This window comes from Zophobas morio, unplaced genomic scaffold, assembly GCF_036711695.1.
Source record: "Zophobas morio isolate AGI-343-1 ecotype UQ-CSIRO unplaced genomic scaffold, CSIRO_AGI_Zmor_V1 ptg000476l, whole genome shotgun sequence".
NCBI classification, from domain to species: Eukaryota; Metazoa; Arthropoda; class Insecta; order Coleoptera; family Tenebrionidae; genus Zophobas; species Zophobas morio.
Window position 1 is genome coordinate 18,330 of NW_026972579.1, and position 19,348 is coordinate 37,677.

General features: G+C 27.6%; 1 protein-coding gene and 1 long non-coding RNA gene across 2 annotated transcripts; both read left to right on the forward strand.

Annotated features, from left to right (window-relative positions):
- Positions 1-2,482: 2,482 nt before the first annotated feature.
- Positions 2,483-3,032, forward strand: LOC135120999 (uncharacterized). The gene is made up of 3 exons (XR_010278815.1): positions 2,483-2,552; positions 2,843-2,917; positions 2,981-3,032. It is a non-coding gene; the product is annotated as an uncharacterized LOC135120999 (long non-coding RNA).
- A 920-nt stretch (positions 3,033-3,952) lies between these two features.
- On the forward strand, positions 3,953-8,232 carry LOC135121002 (LIM and senescent cell antigen-like-containing domain protein 1). The gene is made up of 7 exons (XM_064045319.1): positions 3,953-4,018; positions 5,573-5,667; positions 7,432-7,516; positions 7,579-7,702; positions 7,760-7,815; positions 7,889-8,002; positions 8,056-8,232. The coding sequence occupies exons 1-7, from the start codon at positions 3,980-3,982 to the stop codon at positions 8,230-8,232; spliced, it is 690 nt and encodes a 229-aa protein (XP_063901389.1). The 5' UTR covers positions 3,953-3,979.
- Positions 8,233-19,348: the final 11,116 nt, after the last annotated feature.

Below are 19,348 nucleotides of genomic sequence, written 5' to 3' on the forward strand. Positions count from 1 at the left end.
ATATTAGCTTAACAAGTTTTGACTTGGCTTTTACTTCTTCGGTAGCATGTATATTTGTTACATTAACTGACAATCATCAATTATATGAAAAAGAAGCCCCGAGAGCATGAGAAAATTAGGCGGATACTCACTGTTAATATTAAGGGCAAGAAAAGTTGGAATAATACTTGTTTAAATAAAGTTTCTCAATTCAAATATATTTCGGAAAACTAGTTAACAAAGTATTTACTTAGTTGTCCTTTAGACCACTAAACTATTTATTAACTTCAACTGTAATGCCTTCTAAACGTTTAGTCTTTGTTCTAGCCCTCTTGACTAAAACTATTACCCTTATTATATCGCTGGTCCTCTAGATCAACGTAACACTGAAAACGCGGTAAAAAATGAAAAAGAAAGAAAAAGGAAGACAGAGCAGACAAAGGGAAAAGGGAAGAGTGTTTTATTAATAAATATAAATATATATACCATAGATTTTCTCTCAAATATTCCAATTTTAAATCCGTGCTGAAAGGTGATTAAAATTTAAACAATATTAAAAAACCGTTCCGGTTAATGCAAGGTTATCTACCATACCTTTTGCAAGAATCTAATGAAGTTATTCTACTAGATCATACCATGATCTCGAGTATTTTAGACAACTCAAACGAGATCACCTATTAAGCTTTGCTTAGACTTGCCAACCTTTCATTTCGTTTCCTTCGACTTTTTTTCATTTGGCGAAAAGCCATAGCAACTTTAGTTTGCTTTTTGAGTCCCTTATTAAAGCGAAAAGAGATGAATATCGTGTTTAGGTTAAGGACGCTTAATAGCGATGATGAAATGTTTGTTTTTTTTTAAATCAATAAAAAGCGGATCTAAGTATGGCACAGGTTTCCGATGATGACTAAATGGTTAACAGTTAAAGCATCAAGGTAGAATCCAAGCAAGCTGGCGACCAGAGATAACTGTTCTCCAATAAAAACCCTTTTTACCAGCCAGGTTTTAATAATTCCAATGGTGTTTACATACGGAGTTAAGTAAATTGAGTTTACTTTTTAGCCATAAAAGCCAATCCGGACTCTCCATATTTTGGCAACTTTGTATAATTCTGCATTCTCTATTAGAAAAAACTTACAGTTAAGTGTAATTAAATAAGGAAAACAAGCTTATTATATTTTGAATAAATCTAGACCTACTCTTCATAGGCGAATATTAGTTTGTAACTTTCAACATAGCCTTTTAAGACATTTACAATAGCGTTATGATGTAACAAAAAATTTTACAAACACCATAAGGGAGCCAAGACGTTTCAAGCCTAATATAGCTGCAATAAAAAACCTTTTTATACGACCTATATGGCTTTTAAGAAAGTCCAAAAGCCACTTTATAGAGGACGTGTTAGAAAAAGTACATAAAAAAAGTACGATCTAGACGTTATTAGAAACAGAGCTCTCCTGCTCGTGCTAGTAATACTGGGGCTAAATCCATGTTTATAATAGCTTACAAACAACATATTAATTTAACAAAAAGTTTATTAAAAACAAATAACTGGTTAATTGACTGTTTAATTGATACTAGAACTTATCGGATTAGTAAAAGAGTTCGTTTATTCCAAATTCTTAAAGTTTTACTGCCTTGAAACACGCAAAATTATAGTTTTTATAAAAATTATAGATATAGCTTTTTATTAACATTAAAAAGTATGTGCATTAAGATTTTCCGTAACTGTTTAACAGCATTAACTTGCACACTAGATTTTAATAAAATTATACGAGTGGAAGACTTCAAATTTATAAAATCGTTAAGAGTAAGATGTAGTTGTAAAAATAAAGAGATAAACAATTCTTATAAACGAATTCATCAGATAGCTAGGACTATATAACCATCGTTCCCAGTAACCCTTAAGGTTAAGCTAAAATATATAATTAAGTCTCCGAGGACTATAAAAGTGATTTATTTTACTAAAAAAAAAGTTTTATTGATTGTGTGGGTGAAAAAGGTTTGAGCTGTTAAACAATTTTTACCTTGTATAGTTCTATAAAGAATCTGAAATGGATATTACTTATTTTTATTTTTTCTTATAAAAAAGCTTATAGCAAATATTTTTAAACGAAACCTTAATTTGTATTAAACTACTTTACTTAAAATTTAAATGTACTAATATTAATACTTAGGGTTTATCAGGGTTTTCCTTTTACATTTCCATATTTGGCTTAAGCATTTCGCGTATGCATACATAAAGAACTTAATAAAAAGATTATTTCACTGTTTACATACACAATTGTGTTGCTCTCTTTGTGTTATGTTTTAAACTTTTTAGTGTTTATGAAAAACTTTGAGAAATATCAATGTCAAAACTAGAAATATGTGACGTTTGTAAAACTTCCATCGATCTTCATAAGAGTATTTGTGTTAAAGCTAACGGTAAAAATTATCACAAGGTTCCTTCATGTATTTAAATTATGCGTGTTATAAGAATGTTTTATTATTCAAATAAATAAGGAGTGCCATATTTGTGTTCAGTGTTTTCGGCCATTTGCAAAAAATAATCTTATTTTTCCATATGAAGGAAGGTACTATACTTATTGCTTTTATACCACTTTTAATCTTATTGGCTTTATATATTGCTCATCTTCAAGGTATAATGAAAATGTATTAGCAATTCTTTCTTAAATCATGATTTTAAAAAAGCTGATTAATATATCTATTATGAAGTTTTTTTATTTGTAAAAACTCCAATACATTTTATTTATTTAGTACCTCGTTTCTTTTAAGTAAATCTTTTTTACTACAAATAATTTAAAAAAATAATTTATCTAACTTGAGTTTAATTTTTTAAGTATTTCTTTTAATTATTGATTAGATCTTACTGTGAATATGATTTCTGGCAGCTATACGGCCCGAGATGCGGTTACTGCTTTGAAAATATAGTGGGAGAGTATTTTTTTTAATCCTTTTTTTTTAAAGAAAAAATTTAATTTACTACATCTTTCTTAACAAGAGCTTTTTCAGCTGCAGGAAAAACTTGGCATGTTGAACATTTTCTTTGTGAGGCATGACTCTTTTGATTGCTTTTAAAATTTTTTAGCTAGTTTCAAAAAAAAATTTATTTTACTTTATTAAATTTTTTTTTCCACTAAATCATAAAAATATTAATTTTTCCTAATAACTTATATTTCTATTAATATCGACTCCTTTATTTAAATTCTTATTAAATATATTTTCTATAAAGTCATTAATTTAAATATGTCAAAATCTACTTACTATGAACTCTTGCAAAAATTAATGTTTTCTTTCAATTTATTCTTATTAAATTTTAGTTTTATTAAATATTCTAATAATAGTAATAGTAAAAGTAATAATAATGATAACAGTAATAATAGTAATTTAGTATTATCTTTTCAAATGCATACCAATTAAATATAAGGAATTTAAGAGTTGAACTTAATTACAAAAGATCTCTCTAGTTTAAATTTTATATAGAATTTTTTATTTTATTATTATTTAAATTTCTTCATATAACATGATTTTGTGGTATCTACTTACGGAGAAAATTCGTAAAAAAACTATTACAATTTCTAATTTTATTTATATTATTATGTATTTCCTCTAATTTTTTTTGTTTCAACATTATGAGTTATTTTTAATAAACCTGATTAATGTAGCCGTGTTGAAATCTACTTTTTGATAACTCTTGCGAAACTTTTCTTAAATTTACTTTTTTTATAATTATTATTTTAATAGTAAATATATTTTAAAACTATTCTTTATCTCAGTATTATTACTTAAGTTTTTTTAAATAACCTGATTAATTTAGTTATATGAAAATCTACTTACCGGGATTCTTGTACAAAACTAACTTTTATGAAAGATTACTTCTAATTTCTTTTTATGAAAATTTTCAAATATTTTTAAATTTATTTATCATGAAATCTGATTAATTTAGTTGTGTGAAAAGCCACTTACCGGAAATTCTTTTGCAAAGAAATCGTCGACGCCCATGTGCGACACGTGTTTTAAAAATCTCAAGAAAAAAACGGTTTATTTAACAAAATAATGAAAATATAATATAATATTTATAAAAATAGTAAATATTTTTTTTCACTTGTAATTAATTAATTCATAAAATAATTAAAACTGATTCTGCCATTTATAATTTATTTTTATTGTAATATAATAAATAAAGTAAGTAAAAAAATATTAATAACTTCAGTATTTTATTTTTATATAAATATATTTATTATAAAAATGTATAATTAAGTTTATATATAATTTAAGCAAATTTCGAAAAATACATTAATATTATTATTTTAATTTAAAATAAAAATAATAAAAAATATTAATAAATCCTATATATTATTTTTATCTAAAATATTTTTTTAATGTAGAGTATAATTAAATTCATTTTTAAATTTTAATTATAAGATTTTATAATTTTAATAATTTTAAAAATAAATTAATATGATCATTATTAACTTAACATAATAAAGGAGACATATCAATAACTTCAGTGTATTATTTTAATTTAATTATAAATTACAATTAATAAATTTTACTTTAAAAGTATTTTTAACTATAATTTACATTTTTTAAAAAATAAATATAATTATTAATTAGCATAATATCGAAGAAATTTGAATAACTTCAGTGGATTATGTTTATTTTGCAATTTTAAATTAAATAATGTACAAATAAATTTATTTTAAAAAGATAAATGTATCATTTTCAGTTAATGTTTATTTAAATTTATTTTAAGTTTTATAATAATTTAAATTTAAAGTGACAGAAAAACTTTAATTTCAGAGAATATTTAATTTTTAAAAATAATTAAATTTTATTATTTTTAGCTTAACATAAAAAGTATAGTTATAGTAGACATATTAAGTAAAGCATATTATTTTTATATGAAATTGTTAAATTTAAATTAAATTTTGGTTGAATTTTATTAATAAAAATAGAAAATTTACTAGTAAATTTAGGTTTATTCTTTTTTAAAAAATATAATAATTTTTTATATTAAAACTAAATATAAGTAAATATATTTTCTGAATTGTAGTTTTAAATTAATTTTAATTTTTTTTTAAAAACTTTTCAAGAGTTAGTTACCACCTCGTTAATAATAAATTTAAAAGTTTTTTAAAGGAGTTACTATATTAAAAAAAAATTTAAAAAGGTATTTAATGCTCTAATTAACTTAGTTAATTTCTTGTTAGCTATAAGTGATTTTTAATAAATTTATTTTTTTTTAAAATAATTTAAAATTATATTCCATTATTATTAAATTCTATGCAAGTTATATTTAAAAAAATATAAACATAAGATTAAAATTAAAAACAGTCATATTATTTAAACTAAAGAATATTTTTAAAAAATCTCTTAAAGCAATTTTTTTTTCTGTCCGTTTATTATTATATAATAGTAGTTTATAAGTACTTTTATTAAAAGAATCTAATTCACTTGCAAATTTTATAAATCTAAAAGATTTTAAAAATTATAGAACAAAATTGTTCAAACATTTTTCATATAATTATTTAATTTAAAAATTAAAATTTTAAATGCCAAGTATTGATTATTATAAAAATCTACACTTCAGGAGAAAACTCGATACTGCCATAAATGCCAAGAGCCGCTGGATCTCGAGTTCATTGTTATACGTGGACTCCGCTATCACCCAAAACATTTTCTCTGGTTTGCATAAATTGCGTCAAAATTTATAAATTAATTATTCATTAATTTTTACCAAATTAAATTTTTTGTAATTTAATTATAAATTAATTTTATTAAGAAATTTTATTGTTTTTAAAAAATTTATTATTCAAACTGTTTTAGTTTTTATATAACATTTTTCGTATATAAAGTTCATATTATATTTGATTTAAATTATTATTTAGTTGATAAATTAGTATTACTTTATTAGATTTTATATCTTAAACTAAAATATTAACTAATCTATTTTTCTATTTTGTTAATAACAACATTTTTTAATTTTAAATTTTTACATTAAAATATTGTTATTAAAAACTTGATTGACCCATTTAAATTTCCTTTTTAAATTTTCTAAAAAATAATGTGCTTGTAAAAATTACTATTTATATAGCTATAAATATTTTTTAGTTTTTAAATTAATTATATATTTTTTAATTTAAAAATTACAAAATAGTTGTTAATTTAAATTTGTATATTTCTGTTTTTAACTAAATTTTTTTTTATATCACAAATTTATAAATTCCCGTAATACAAAATTAATAAATTAATATCAATTTTTTTATATTTTCTTATGCATAGATGTAATTTATTAGAAGAATTTTTATAAATATTATAAAAGATGTTAATAATTACATGTATTTGTTTAATTTTATTTTTCTGAATTTTTTAATTTACTTTTTTATAATTATTCATTCATAATTTACAATTAATAATAAAGTAAAGAAAAAGTTTGTTTTCAAATTTTTCTATTATATAAATTTTTTTAATTATTACTGTAAACAATTTTTTTTTCGTTTTTCTATAATTCCTACTTTTTGAATTAAATTTAAAAACACTAATTGTCTAAATTTAAAAGCTTACATATAAAATTTTATATTAAAATTAAATTGTTTATAATAGTAAAATTTTTAGTATTTATTCTTTTAATCATAAATTTACTAAAATTTTTCGTTTTAGAATTTTATAGTTAGAAAACTTTTTTTTAAACTTATTTAATGTTTAACTTTATTATTGAAATATATATATATATATATATATATAATAATAAATTTTAATTTACATTGCTTTTAAAAAATTTAATTTTCATTTATAGATAAAAAAAAATTAGATTTTCATGAAAACTTATAAGTTTACTGTATTTCTTTGCTAAATAATTTCTTTCAGATCTGAAATTTTTAAGTTTATAATTAAGAATTTAATTTTTTTTTCCTTTTTCTCTAAAAAAAATTTATCCATTTAAAAATTTTTTGGCAGCCTTTTATAAGGGAACGACCAATTATATGCTTTATAAATTACTGCCTTAAAAAGTAGTGCAAATTATATTTATTGGTTATCTGGAACTTATAGTGGATTACAATTTACGCAGTCTTATTTGAGCCCAAGAATTAGTCATTTTCTAAAAGATTTTGGCACTTACTAATTACGAAAAATAACTTTTAATGTGATTATTACAAAGACTTTTTAATGGTCAATTTTTGGAAAAAAATTTATCAATTGAAAAGTTTTATGTGAATTTACGGTTATTAGCATAAAATTACTTAAATAAACTGATCATGTAAATTTTAATGATATAATTTTAGTTTCTATTTATATATTTATAAATATATTTATTTAATTTATTATTATATATTACAAAATATATATTTCTTTTTTACACTAACATAAAAATAGAAAAATAATAAGTTCTAACATATGGAAGTAACATCAAAAAATAACCAGTAAAATATTCTATTATTATTATCTTAGCGCCGCACCTGATTGCAAGCGCGTGCTCGACCACTCGGCACAGGAGAAGGATAATCTGCTATACTGCAAAAGTTGTTATCACAAAGTAGTCGACCAATCCACGCAGGCATACCTAACACGTGCTTTCTCACGCGTGTTTTGCATTAGATCACAGTGCTTCCCACATGTGCTGCCTGCCGGCGGGTTATCGAGGGCCCCTCGCGGTCGGCGCTGGGAAAACACTGGCACCCCGAGCATCTCGTTTGCAAAAAGTGCGACATGCCGTTGTTGGGTATGTTTGTTCGTTTTTATTAGAGGGCGAGTAGAATATAAAAATAGTGATCCAAAGGAATGCTTGTGTACGAGCACAAAGGGAACGCCTACTGTTTGACTCACTTCACTGAGGTATTTTCTCTTATTCTATTGGTTGATCAAGATACATTACTTTTTTCTCATTGGGCTTCATTACCATGTAAAGGTAGCTGGAGACGTCTGCTCTTTTTGCCTTGCACCAATCATGACCCATAAAAAAATAAAAGCTCTCGATAAGTATTGGTGTAAAGACCACTTCACATGTTTCGCATGCGATAAAGTGCATTATATCATATTATATTTTATATATTATTATTATTATCTACTTTCAAGCCTTTAGAAAAGTTTTTCGGAGTCGATTTTCGGTTGTACTGTGAAGAGTGCTTCCTCGAATTACCTGATAAAGTCCGGAAGCAACTGGACCAGTTGGAAGCTTTAGAAAAAAAATATCAAAAACAAAAAAAGAAATCTCGAGCAAAATATTATGAAAAGTACGGCCTTGAGAAATAAGAAAGTTGAAAACTTTTTTACAAAATTCAATATTTATTTTATAATAAAAAAAGTTTTTCTGTATTTTTATAATATTAATTTATTTATTTATATAAACATCTACTTCCTGTTTTGCCTAAGCTGGGAAAAATTAATATGCTTAACAAAGTTAATTTATAAGCCCACGACCTGCATTATAATTTTCTTAACTTTATAGTTTTCTTAAAATACGATTCTTGGCTACTTCTAAAAAGATCCTTAAATTTTTATTTCACAAACTGCTGAATTGGCACATTATAATTATACTATCTTATATGGTTTAACTTTTTAAGTAAATAAAATGACTGCTTGCGTAGTAAGCCCAAGGGAAAGCCTCAAACAATTAAGGCTTTAGAAATAAAATTTTAAATAAAAGAATTAAAAAATAAAAGTCTTAACCAATTTTTATTTTTAAGCTAGTTTCTGTTTTTCCTTACTTTAAGCAATATAAACCTGAATGTTAAAAATCTTTATAACAACAAATATATAAAAATAAAAACAGTTAATTTTTGAAAAAAACTGAAAAGAGATCCAATAAACTAAATACTAAACGCAAGTTAATTCTCTATTTTACAGTTTCGTTATTCAATGAGAGTGCAGCCTTAGCTAAAAAAATATATAATAAAAGTGCAGGGTACACTCATAGAAAGAGAAATACACCATCCCTTTTTACAATAAACTTTTTAAAAAAAAGCTTTCTTTAAGTAAAGGTATAGTTATATTTAAATATCCCCCTAATAAATAAGTTATCAAAAAAAATTAGTAAAGAGTGCTAAGCGGGGATGGTGGCGAAACTAAAAGGTCCCCTTCAAATTCTATTGAAGAAGACAAGAGGAGTCTATCAAAATATAAGAACAGAAGTAAGCAGCTCGCACTAATTATATAGTTTCATAAACTATGTACAAAATAAGGTAGCGAAAAGGTCTCAGTATAAAAACAATGCTGTATTTATAATTTACATAATTTAAAAAAAAAACGTAATGAAAAACGTAAATAAAGATAAGTTTTCCTAAAGCGGAAAAAGAAAAAGGAAGCAGAAAAATAAAAATTAAATATAATTAATGTCACGTGTTTCCACATATTCTTCCTTACTGCCAAGCATGATGTAACCTGCAAATCCCGCTTTCTCGAATGCTTGCCTAATAATAAACCTTTTTTCTTTTGATGTTTTTTTTTTTCAAAAGGTGTACAAATCCCACAGAAAGTTTTGCACTTATTTTATTCTTTTCTCTAGCATGGAACACATGAAAAAAAAAACTAAATGAGTAGATTTATTTATAACATTGACATTCTAAGTTTGGAGGGGTTTGCTGTAATTTCATATAGGTAAATAAAAATCTCTCGTGTCTGCTTAGTAAAGTACAAGACAACAATCATAACTAGATTTTTTGTTATTCTGACTGTCTTTTAATTCAAAGTTAAAAATCGTTATTGTTTTTTTGAGTGATGAAACTATCAAATTTTTAGCCTGTTCAAAAGTGTTTACTTTCTTCATAACTAAAGACATGTATGACTACGTGTTTGCCTTATAATTAAACTGTATTTTGTTACCTATTTTAAAATATGTTTTTATTATTAATACTTGTTTTTATTACCTTTATTTAAGCTTTACTGTAAAAACCTGTTAGTTCTTTTCTTCTAAAAAAGTGATGTGGTCAAAAAAATAGTGGAACCGCCAAGGAAACCACATAAAAATTAAAGTAAATTAAGGGCGAACATTGTTAGGGTATTTAAACCTTTACCGACCGGTACCTAAACCTTTAAGCCATTTGAAATTAATTGTAAACAAATGTATATATATATATAAAGAAAGAGAGAGATGTGCAGATGTGACTAAAGCAAAAAAGCAATAAAAAGTTATCATTACTGCCAGTTTATTTTTCGTGGACTTCATGATCTACTAACCACTAAGCAAAAAATGATCAATAATAATCATAAATTGGCCTAAAATGGTAATTTGTGTTAGTACTTATGGACTGGGATCCTTACCTCAACAAACGTAAGCATTTCCGGGTGACTGAGAACAAATGTTAGTCTGTTGTAAAATAATATATATATAAAAGATAGCCTCCCTAAAAATAATTATTACTTAGAAAAGTTTTAACAATTTTTGTTATAATTTAGAGGATAGCTTTTACTTTATTTTCTAGAGGCTCTCACCTTTAAACCAGCAGGAAGTCTGTCGGACTACAAATAGTTGGGTATATCTCTAGTATTTTTTCATCGATTGGTTTGCAACTTTATTAAAACTATGGGAACAATATGAAGCAGAGGACAAAAAATTTACACTATTTAAATTTTTTAATGTGACCAAAAGTTAATAATTATATTTTAAAACGACTCCTTACCGTAAGCACAGAAACTCACTTAAAAATTAAAAATAAAAATGCATTCTTGCGTTTCTTTAGTGATACAACTATGAGAATTATTTTTGTTTGAATTGAATAATAATGCGCCTGTATTGATTTTTAAAACTAGTCATGTTTATTTATTTATTTAAGATTATTGTAAGGCATTTTTAATAACAAGTAATAAAGGAATGGGAAAACAAAAATTTTTTTCTTTATTGCTTTGTACTATGCTTTAGAGATGCTGTCAAGGAATGTGCTGTTATAAGTATATTTACGTGCCCCAGAACAGTTTAACAATATTGTCAAACCTAATCTAACTTAGCTTTTAATAAAATTCAAAATCGCAAGATTTCTTTTTCTTTTTAGTGGACACCTCTTTTTACTATGTCCAAATAGCTTAATGACAGCAAAAACGTAAGTTATAATAGCTTCTGCAAAGAATGTTATTAGCCTCTTCGTTGTATATATTTTTACAGGAAGCTAAAATGTTATTCTCTTAGGCCCAAAGATGTCATTATTGTTTTCGAGATATATATAAAAGGAATCTGAATTTTTCTTGTCGCTTTTATTTTAAAATACTTTACCAAACTAATTTATTCATGTAATCCTTACTAACACAGTCATCATATACTTTTTTTTAGCTTTTAGCTCTGTAATATATTAATTCCTAACCTTCCCAAAGTCGGTCCTCCAGATTATTTTTTATTTTTAAAAAAGGTATCCCTAAGTAATGTTTTCCTTGCATACTTTATGTATTTAAAAACATTTAAAAAATATATATAAATAATAAAGATTTTTTTATTAAAGACTCTTCTATAACATGAAATTTCTTACATCACTTCGATAACCGAAAGTACTGCAAACTTTCTAGTAATATAATAAGAAATTTTATCTATAATAATTAACTTGCTTTTTATATCCTTCAAATGTGACTTTTTAAAAATAACTTTTGCCCTAAACAAAACAGATTTTATTACATCGGACGTACATTTATTAGATAGCTATAAAATTAATTAATGCGCCCATCTCCTTAAAGCTACTACAAAAACATTGAAATTCAGTAATCTTAAAAGTGATTAATTTTAATCGTTAAAATATAATTAGCATTCTCTTACAAACTATAAACATAATATATATGTCATTTATAGCTTTGAATATTCATAAGGGTACGTATTACAACTTTATATCTCTAATTTCTTAAGTTTTTAGATTATATTTAAAGCTACAGTCTCCTTCAATACTACACACCAAAAACTCATTTTTCTTTTATAGTAAATATCAAGAAAATTTAAATTATTTATTAATTATGCCTTTTTTCTTACGGTTAAAATATTATAAAAGGCTTCACAATTGTTTGAAGGATTGTTGGTCCGCTCTCATGCTCTCGATGGGTTTCTAGTTCTGTTTTGTTTGTACAATAAAAGTTTAACACTATGCTATAATTTAGATTTTTTCGTCTTATGCTTCCTATTGGCATTACGACTCGAGTTTTATACCGTCGCAGGTAAACAACTGCACTTTACACTGCACTTCTGACAAGAAATTAACAGCTTTTAAATTGATAGGGGCCATTCCCTTTGAAATTTTTAAATCTCCATTAGAAAAAGCGAAGATTGTATTAGAAGAAAATATTTTTAAAGAAGTAAACAAGTCCATCGATGCATATCAATATAAATATGTTAGTTTTATCTACTCGAATGAATCTAAGGAAAAGGTGTGCTCCGCCACCATAGAGGATAGCCTAGCCCATTCCTTTTTAAAAAATGCCTGGGATAGAAAAGAGGTCACTGAGACTATTGACCCATGCGGTCTTTCAGATATCACAATGCTAGATTCTGATGATATTGAAGTTCCCAACTTTACTTTCGATATTAAACCTCTATCATGTAAACATGTAGGTCTTTCTAGCCCAAATACTTATTGGTATACGCAGAAATCAATTTTTTATAGGGACACAAAATATCACCTCTATACTTCCATGTTCCTAACTAATAAAAGTCTAGATTTTACGAAGCAAACCCAAATAGATATACCTTATACAAAAATTATACAAATTGCTGAAAAGATTGATTTTGATACTATTTATAAACAGTACATCGATGATTACTGGAAAAAAAATATTATCAATTATTCTAAATACTTGCGCCTGTCATTTGTACAGAGTATAATCTACCAACTCAAGGAAGGCAGTTTAAGTGAGAAGGCTGCATCTTTAGCGCTTCATGCCGCATATGGAAGCGGAAACCTCGAAATTTACTTTTTAGGACTTTTAAAATATACTTTTTTTAATTTAAGCAAAATTGTCTATGCCACTAATATAGTATGCATAATAAACACTACCGACCGGCATATGCTTCTATATGTTGGTGGGAACTCTTCACCTATACATGAGTTTTCCAATATGACTGAAATGAAAGCATGGTTTATAAAGCAAAGCAAAAACGAAAGTAAGAGACGTATGCTGCTGTCCCAATTCATGCTCTCGGATGTACAAGCTACAACGTGGTACTACGACCTTGAGTATACATTAAAGAAAATTTCCTCTTATGATCCTGTTAATAATACTGATGTTATATTTAAACTTGAAGGTCCCTATCCTTCCGGATGTATTCTTTTTGACACCATGTCTTCAAGAATTAAGTTAAAAAGTATGGAAGACATTCCAAAAATGATTGTTTCCAACAGAGATGTAGCTAAGAAACATATACTTGGATTAATGGATGTAGTTAGCACCATTATTCTTCCCTTTGCTCTAATTTTCCCAGAAGTAATGGTCGATGACGCTATATTTATGGCCCAAGGATTGATCCAAATTGGCATAGCCATTGATGATTTTGTTCAAGAGAAAGATGTTGGAGGAAAGCGTTTTTTTTTTGGCCTATTAAATGCTGTCCCAACTGTTCCAGGAGCAAGCAGACTGTCGAAAAGTATATACTCTAAAGTAAACAATTTTTTTTCTACAAAAGAGAAAGAGCTACTAAAGTTTGAAACTGAAGAGGCTGAGCGTTTACTGCAAAACAACTACAACGGTGAAGCTATTAAAGATTCAAATCAAATTTCCTACAGTTTGGAGGTTGAAAAAGATAATGAGTTCAACAAACCTGCGAAGGAATTTCGAAAATATTTAGATTTAGATTCACAGGCCTCTTCCATAGGTAAACAAATCATTACTATGGAAGGCCAGCAATACCTGGTAGACAGCGTCAACAACGGGTTGAGAGGATCCTTGTATAGTTTTGAAATAGAAAATGGCAATATTAAGAATGTTATGAACACCGGTAAAACTGTTTATTATAATAAAAACGCTGAACTCTGGGACACCTTAGCACTTAAGGGAGGTGGGAAGGATAGCCCCCCACCCACAAAAATAAGAAAGCTGAAGGAGCAGGAGGATTCCTCTTTTATAGCCGAATTATTTGGACCCTCTGAAATCGAACCTATTTTACCTAAAGGCGAAAGGCCTTACAAAATAATTAATAACAGGAAGGAGTTAAACTATGTTGTCTTTGATAGCTATCTTAATCGCTACAGGTACGCAGATGCCCGATCTACCTCCAATATTTTGGGTGTAACGCCTGAAAGAAAGTTAGTAGAACTTTCTGCTGAACGACCTATAATAGTACCAGATGAGTCCTACATAAATGATTTAACTGCTTCACGAGAAAACTTATTTTCTTTTGATAAAATAGAGGGTACTGAAGATGGTGACTATATTACTGGAATAGTATTTAGGAAAAACAAGTATACAGTGCTATACAAAGGTGAGATAAGAACCGTTTGCTTCAACAGTATTAGAGAAAATTGGTATCTAGAGGGAAGTACTAAGCAATTAGAATATTCTGTTGACGGCGAGTGGGTAGAAGTAGTTGAAGAATCACCCTTTCCAGTTAAAAATAACTTTTTGACTCACGCAAAACTTAATTGGGATTTACAACTACTTAATTCTGGTGGTAGCATAGGAGAAGTGCCAGGAATCTTAAATTTTCTTCTGATAGAAGGCGTCGATGAATCTGCGATTAAGGTATTAGGAAAATTTAACAAAGCCGCTACTTTTTCGGCCCCTGTTACTCGTGAAAAGCGTCTCTACTTATTTGTTTACGGGGAAATACCATTTTTCCAGAAAATTTTTAAAGAAAAAATCGAATATTTCAATGTCAACGTTATAAACCTAAAAAACTTTGATGATATAAAAGAATTTTTCGAAGAGGAGCTTAAAACTTATATGGAAGAGGGGCGTCAAGCCCTTGTTTCTGATCTAATGCGTCTTAAGTTAAGCAAATTCTATGAAGGGATATTTCCTACTAATAACGTTCACGTGCCTGCAGACATATTTTACCGCTCACTGGCCCCCGATGAAACCGGACTATTATTTCAAACACCAGTTTTTGACGAAGTTTCTCAAAAGTACGTGGTCCCCAGAGACGTAATAGCTTCCAAAATTAGAGGAGGGGAAGAACAACCTTTAGTACTAGAATCTTTTCTCGATAACCTGAAAAAGGTCAGAAGTAGGGGAGAGTCTATTGATGATTATGCCCCCATTTTCACGCAAAGCTTAGAAGAGAGTATACCCAAGTATAGGGAATACTTAAAGTACTATTCATCTATAAAAGGTAAGGGGATGAAAATTACTGGAGAGACTTACCAAAAGGTAGCTAAATATTTTGAACAGTTAAGCTCTACAGGTATTAACAAATACGAAAACAATGTAAAATTATTAGAAAAGGACCAAATTGTTTTTCCCTTCTTATCCCTAGATCCTGCAGAGAAGGATTTGATGATTCAAAACAACGTTCAAATCATTACTACGGAAAATAAAAATTATATTGTCTTTCCTACAGGGTGTAATGTAAGAGAACTCTTTTCTTTTAAAAAAAGTGAAAATACCATAACCAATGTACAAAGTACAGGCATGAAAATTTATTTTGGTGAGGGAGGTGTTCAAATTTTAGAGAAGGAGCTTGGTGAAAACTTCCCTTATACGCACACTCTTTCTGCTACCATGGTAAATATTCAATCTAAAGAAGGCGGTAAACTATTTTCCAGAGAATACTTCGTAACTATTAACAATATAATGCGAAAGGTTATTTATGATATCAAATTAAAAAGTTGGAGAAGATATAAATGCTACTCTTCTTTCAAAATGGAATTAGGTCGTCCTATACTTTTGGAAAATGGTGAGTGGAGAGAGAGAGCAAGAAATGAATTTAATTTAGTTGTTGATGAAGGAAAGGTTACTTATTTTCCTATTCCTTCTTTATTAAGAGTTCTTCCTCAATCTAGGGAATTAATCAAAAACAAAATGCATTTTTTCGTTCAGGATGTAGAGAGTATGCGTAATTTCTTAAAAACTTTTCGGAATCTACCTCCTTCTTCGGAGACTTTAATAGTACATTACGATATTATTGACTCACTGCAAAAACAGCTCCATGATTATATTGATAACGAAGGATTTCGCTACATGAAAGTTCAGTGTAACAATGTACGAAATGATCCTTTACTACGTCATTTTTTCGAAAATGACGAATTAAGTCAGTATTACGAGGCTGCCAGGGAAAAATTTAACTATAAAGCGTCACACGACATTATGAAGTATCAGATAATGTACAATAATTATGGCATTTTTTTGGATCATGACCTAGAAGCTTCGCAAGTAATCTTAACCAAACGTATTTTTGCCAAGAATGAAGATGTTCTACTGCGATACCCGGACAAAATTACTACATCAGAGAGCTCTACTGAATTTAGAGTTGCTAACAATATATTTGCCACTCATAGAAAAAATGAATTTTTTAAAACACTGAGTAATAAAATTCTTGAAAACTTAAAAAAAGACAATGGCTTTTTCGGTAGTATTTTAAAAGAGGAACACACCAACAACGCACTTTTTCCATATGACGATGTATTGGGTTCAACGGTTTTTCACAATACGTTAATGGAAGTTTTTCCGGCGTTAAAGGCTGTTATAAATTATATGAACCATGATTGCTATTCTGTATTTTACAGTGAAGACTTCAATAAACTTAGAAATTACTTTTTTACTTTAAGCTTTACCAAATAATAGCTTTGTTAAAATTAATAAAGCACGTCATTTTTGTTTTCACATTAATGTAATTTTTTACCTTCGTAAGAGTTCATTTTATTAAATATATTTAATAATTTGTATTCACATAAGCAATTTTCAATAAAAAAATAGTGTAATTTGTGATTTTAGTATTTATTTGTAATAGGGTAAAGGTGAAAAGATATCACTATCTGAATAATTAAACAAGTTTTACTGCATAGATCCCTGTAACTTGTAAACCAGTAAAATAGACTGTACTTTTTTGCCCAGGTATACCATTAATTATACTTAATATTGGCGTTAGCACAAGACTTTATATTTTATTGCAAAAGTACATTCCTTATTACTAAGAATTGGAGAAGTTGTAATTCTAAACTGGCATTTGTTTTAATTTTTTTTTATCGTGTTTTTAGGCCGCAACTTGTAGGAAGTTTAATATAGCTGCTAAGGATCGTATACTTTAAAACAAAAGGCAAACAAGCCTATTTAACTGCTATAGTCTGTAAATGCTTTTACTCATATATTTTAACATAACGACCGAAATTTAATATAACGTGGACAAAGAGATCCACTTAAGGGTTAGTATGTATAGCAACGAACTTAACTCTTTAATGGGTAAAACTCCGGGGCTTAAAATAGATTTGTTTTACGTGCACTGGTAACTAAATTTACCACTTTTTTATATTTTGTTGGTTGTTGCCTAATCCGTTAGAACATGGTACTCAAACTTACTAGAGCTTGTTCTAGAGACCGAGCATGGCGTTCAGGGTCAATTTCCATAGACCTACTCGTGCAGTATGAACATAGGCGACAACTGGACCACATCGTTACCAGTAACCTATAAGGGGTTAACACCACTTATGAGGACTTTTAAGTTTTTATGAAAACACCCCTTGTATAATTTTCAATTTGCAGAGTATAATGAAAAAGGCGATCTTCCTTTGAGTGGAAAACCCTTGTAACCTCAGCTTACACCCTATCACACAAGTCCTGGCCCCTGGAGACGGATGTCCGCAGTACCGCCCGCCTAGGGGGCTTGACACCCAGCTTTCTACTTAAAGGGGAGGTGAAGTTATTGCTACCAACTCGCTTATATATTTAACTAATTATAAACAGATTCTTTGGCGTTCAGTCAGGTTAGCAAACTTCAACTACTCATACAACTTGTGGTCTCTAAAACTTCTCAAGTTTCCTTCGTGTAGATATATATTTTTTTCGACTAGTACAGTCAACAATAGTTAAAAATTAAGAAAAAAAGAAATCATTAATCGTTAGTTAAATTATATTCATCACGCAAACGACTTGACTGGGGGTGGTTTGCTTATTCCAGTCGCTTATTCATTAAGGACGTAGGCATTTAAGAACTGTTAACAATAAATTAACTGGCGGCAGCGGAGCAATGAAATATTTCGCTTAAAAAAGCAAAAAGATTTAATAATTTTGTACAACTACTTCGTTGGAACTTACAATAAAACACCATCTACTGAACTTTTAAGTCAGCGGGTTCCACTATAAATTGTACAAACAAAAATAAGGGATGTAATAATTCGAGTTCAAAGAAGGATTCACTTTCTAAATATCTGACCTCGACCTTTTGAGTGTTGTCCACACCTCCTAAAAAACTGCCAATTCTCTTGAGTTAGTCATCAACAATAAGCAATATGTATAAACCTTTTCAAGTGAAGTATTTAGCCTTTATCCAGTCATAGCCTATTAGACCCTTTATAATACATTAGAACCTATAAATGTCACTGGGCGTACATAAAGCATCAAGTTAAATTTAATTTTAAAGAAAAGTATAGATATTAAAACAGATTATATTGTTCGAATAAGGGTTAAGAAATAAAGGTTTCACCTATAAGTCAACAAACATCTTAAAAACACGCTTTTTAGTAGAAAAAAGCATTTTAACTTAATTTTGCTGGAAAGTACATTTTAAGGTCCACGAATGAAGGAAAATCGCTCAAATAAGGCAAAATTAAAATGATTACGAATTTGTAGTTGTAAAACACCCAGCATATATTTGATGAGCACTGTAAAAACTACTATGTTTATACAACTACGTTAATGGCTACACACACATTGCATAACGTTTTTAATTATGAAATCATTTTTAAAACCTATCTACCTTTGAGTAACAACTTAAACCAACACTAGGGGACTTTTTTTGTTTTTTGCTACATCGAGTCCTATGAAAACTGTCTCAGAACTAACCCAGGATCAATTTTCACTTTTAATTATAAACCTTCTTGAATATCCTCATATGCGCTTCAAAAAGGTGCAAAGGCACTCTTCTGGGTACAAATAAATCGAACATTTAAGAAAAAAATTAGTTTTAACATTAGGGTGTATAAAAAAAAAGTCTTTATTAAATAGTAAAACCAAGTTTTTATATTATCAGGGTTAATTGTATTTGAAAAAAAAAGATATTTCGCAAATAAATCTACATAATGCATTATTAATTATTATTTAATATATACTTCTTTATTATTTAGTTACACTTGCAAAAGTTTTCTTAACACTTTCTAATTGTGAACATTTTTATTACAAACTTTAGGAAATAAACCTGTCACACCCATAAACGAAACCAGTAATTCATGTTAGCAAATTTTTCATTTCTTTTTTTTAGAAAAATAAATATATAATGATTTGTATTAATTTGATTTACAATTTTAACTATTAGAAT

Coding starts and splice junctions, on each gene's coding strand:
- LOC135121002 (XM_064045319.1), top strand. CDS start 3,980: ATGTGCGACACGTGTTTTAAAAATCTCAAGAAAAAAACG. Junction 4,019..5,572: donor AAAATCTCAAGAAAAAAACG/GTTTATTTAACA, acceptor TCTACACTTCAG/GAGAAAACTCGATACTGCCA. Junction 5,668..7,431: donor CACCCAAAACATTTTCTCTG/GTTTGCATAAAT, acceptor TTATTATCTTAG/CGCCGCACCTGATTGCAAGC.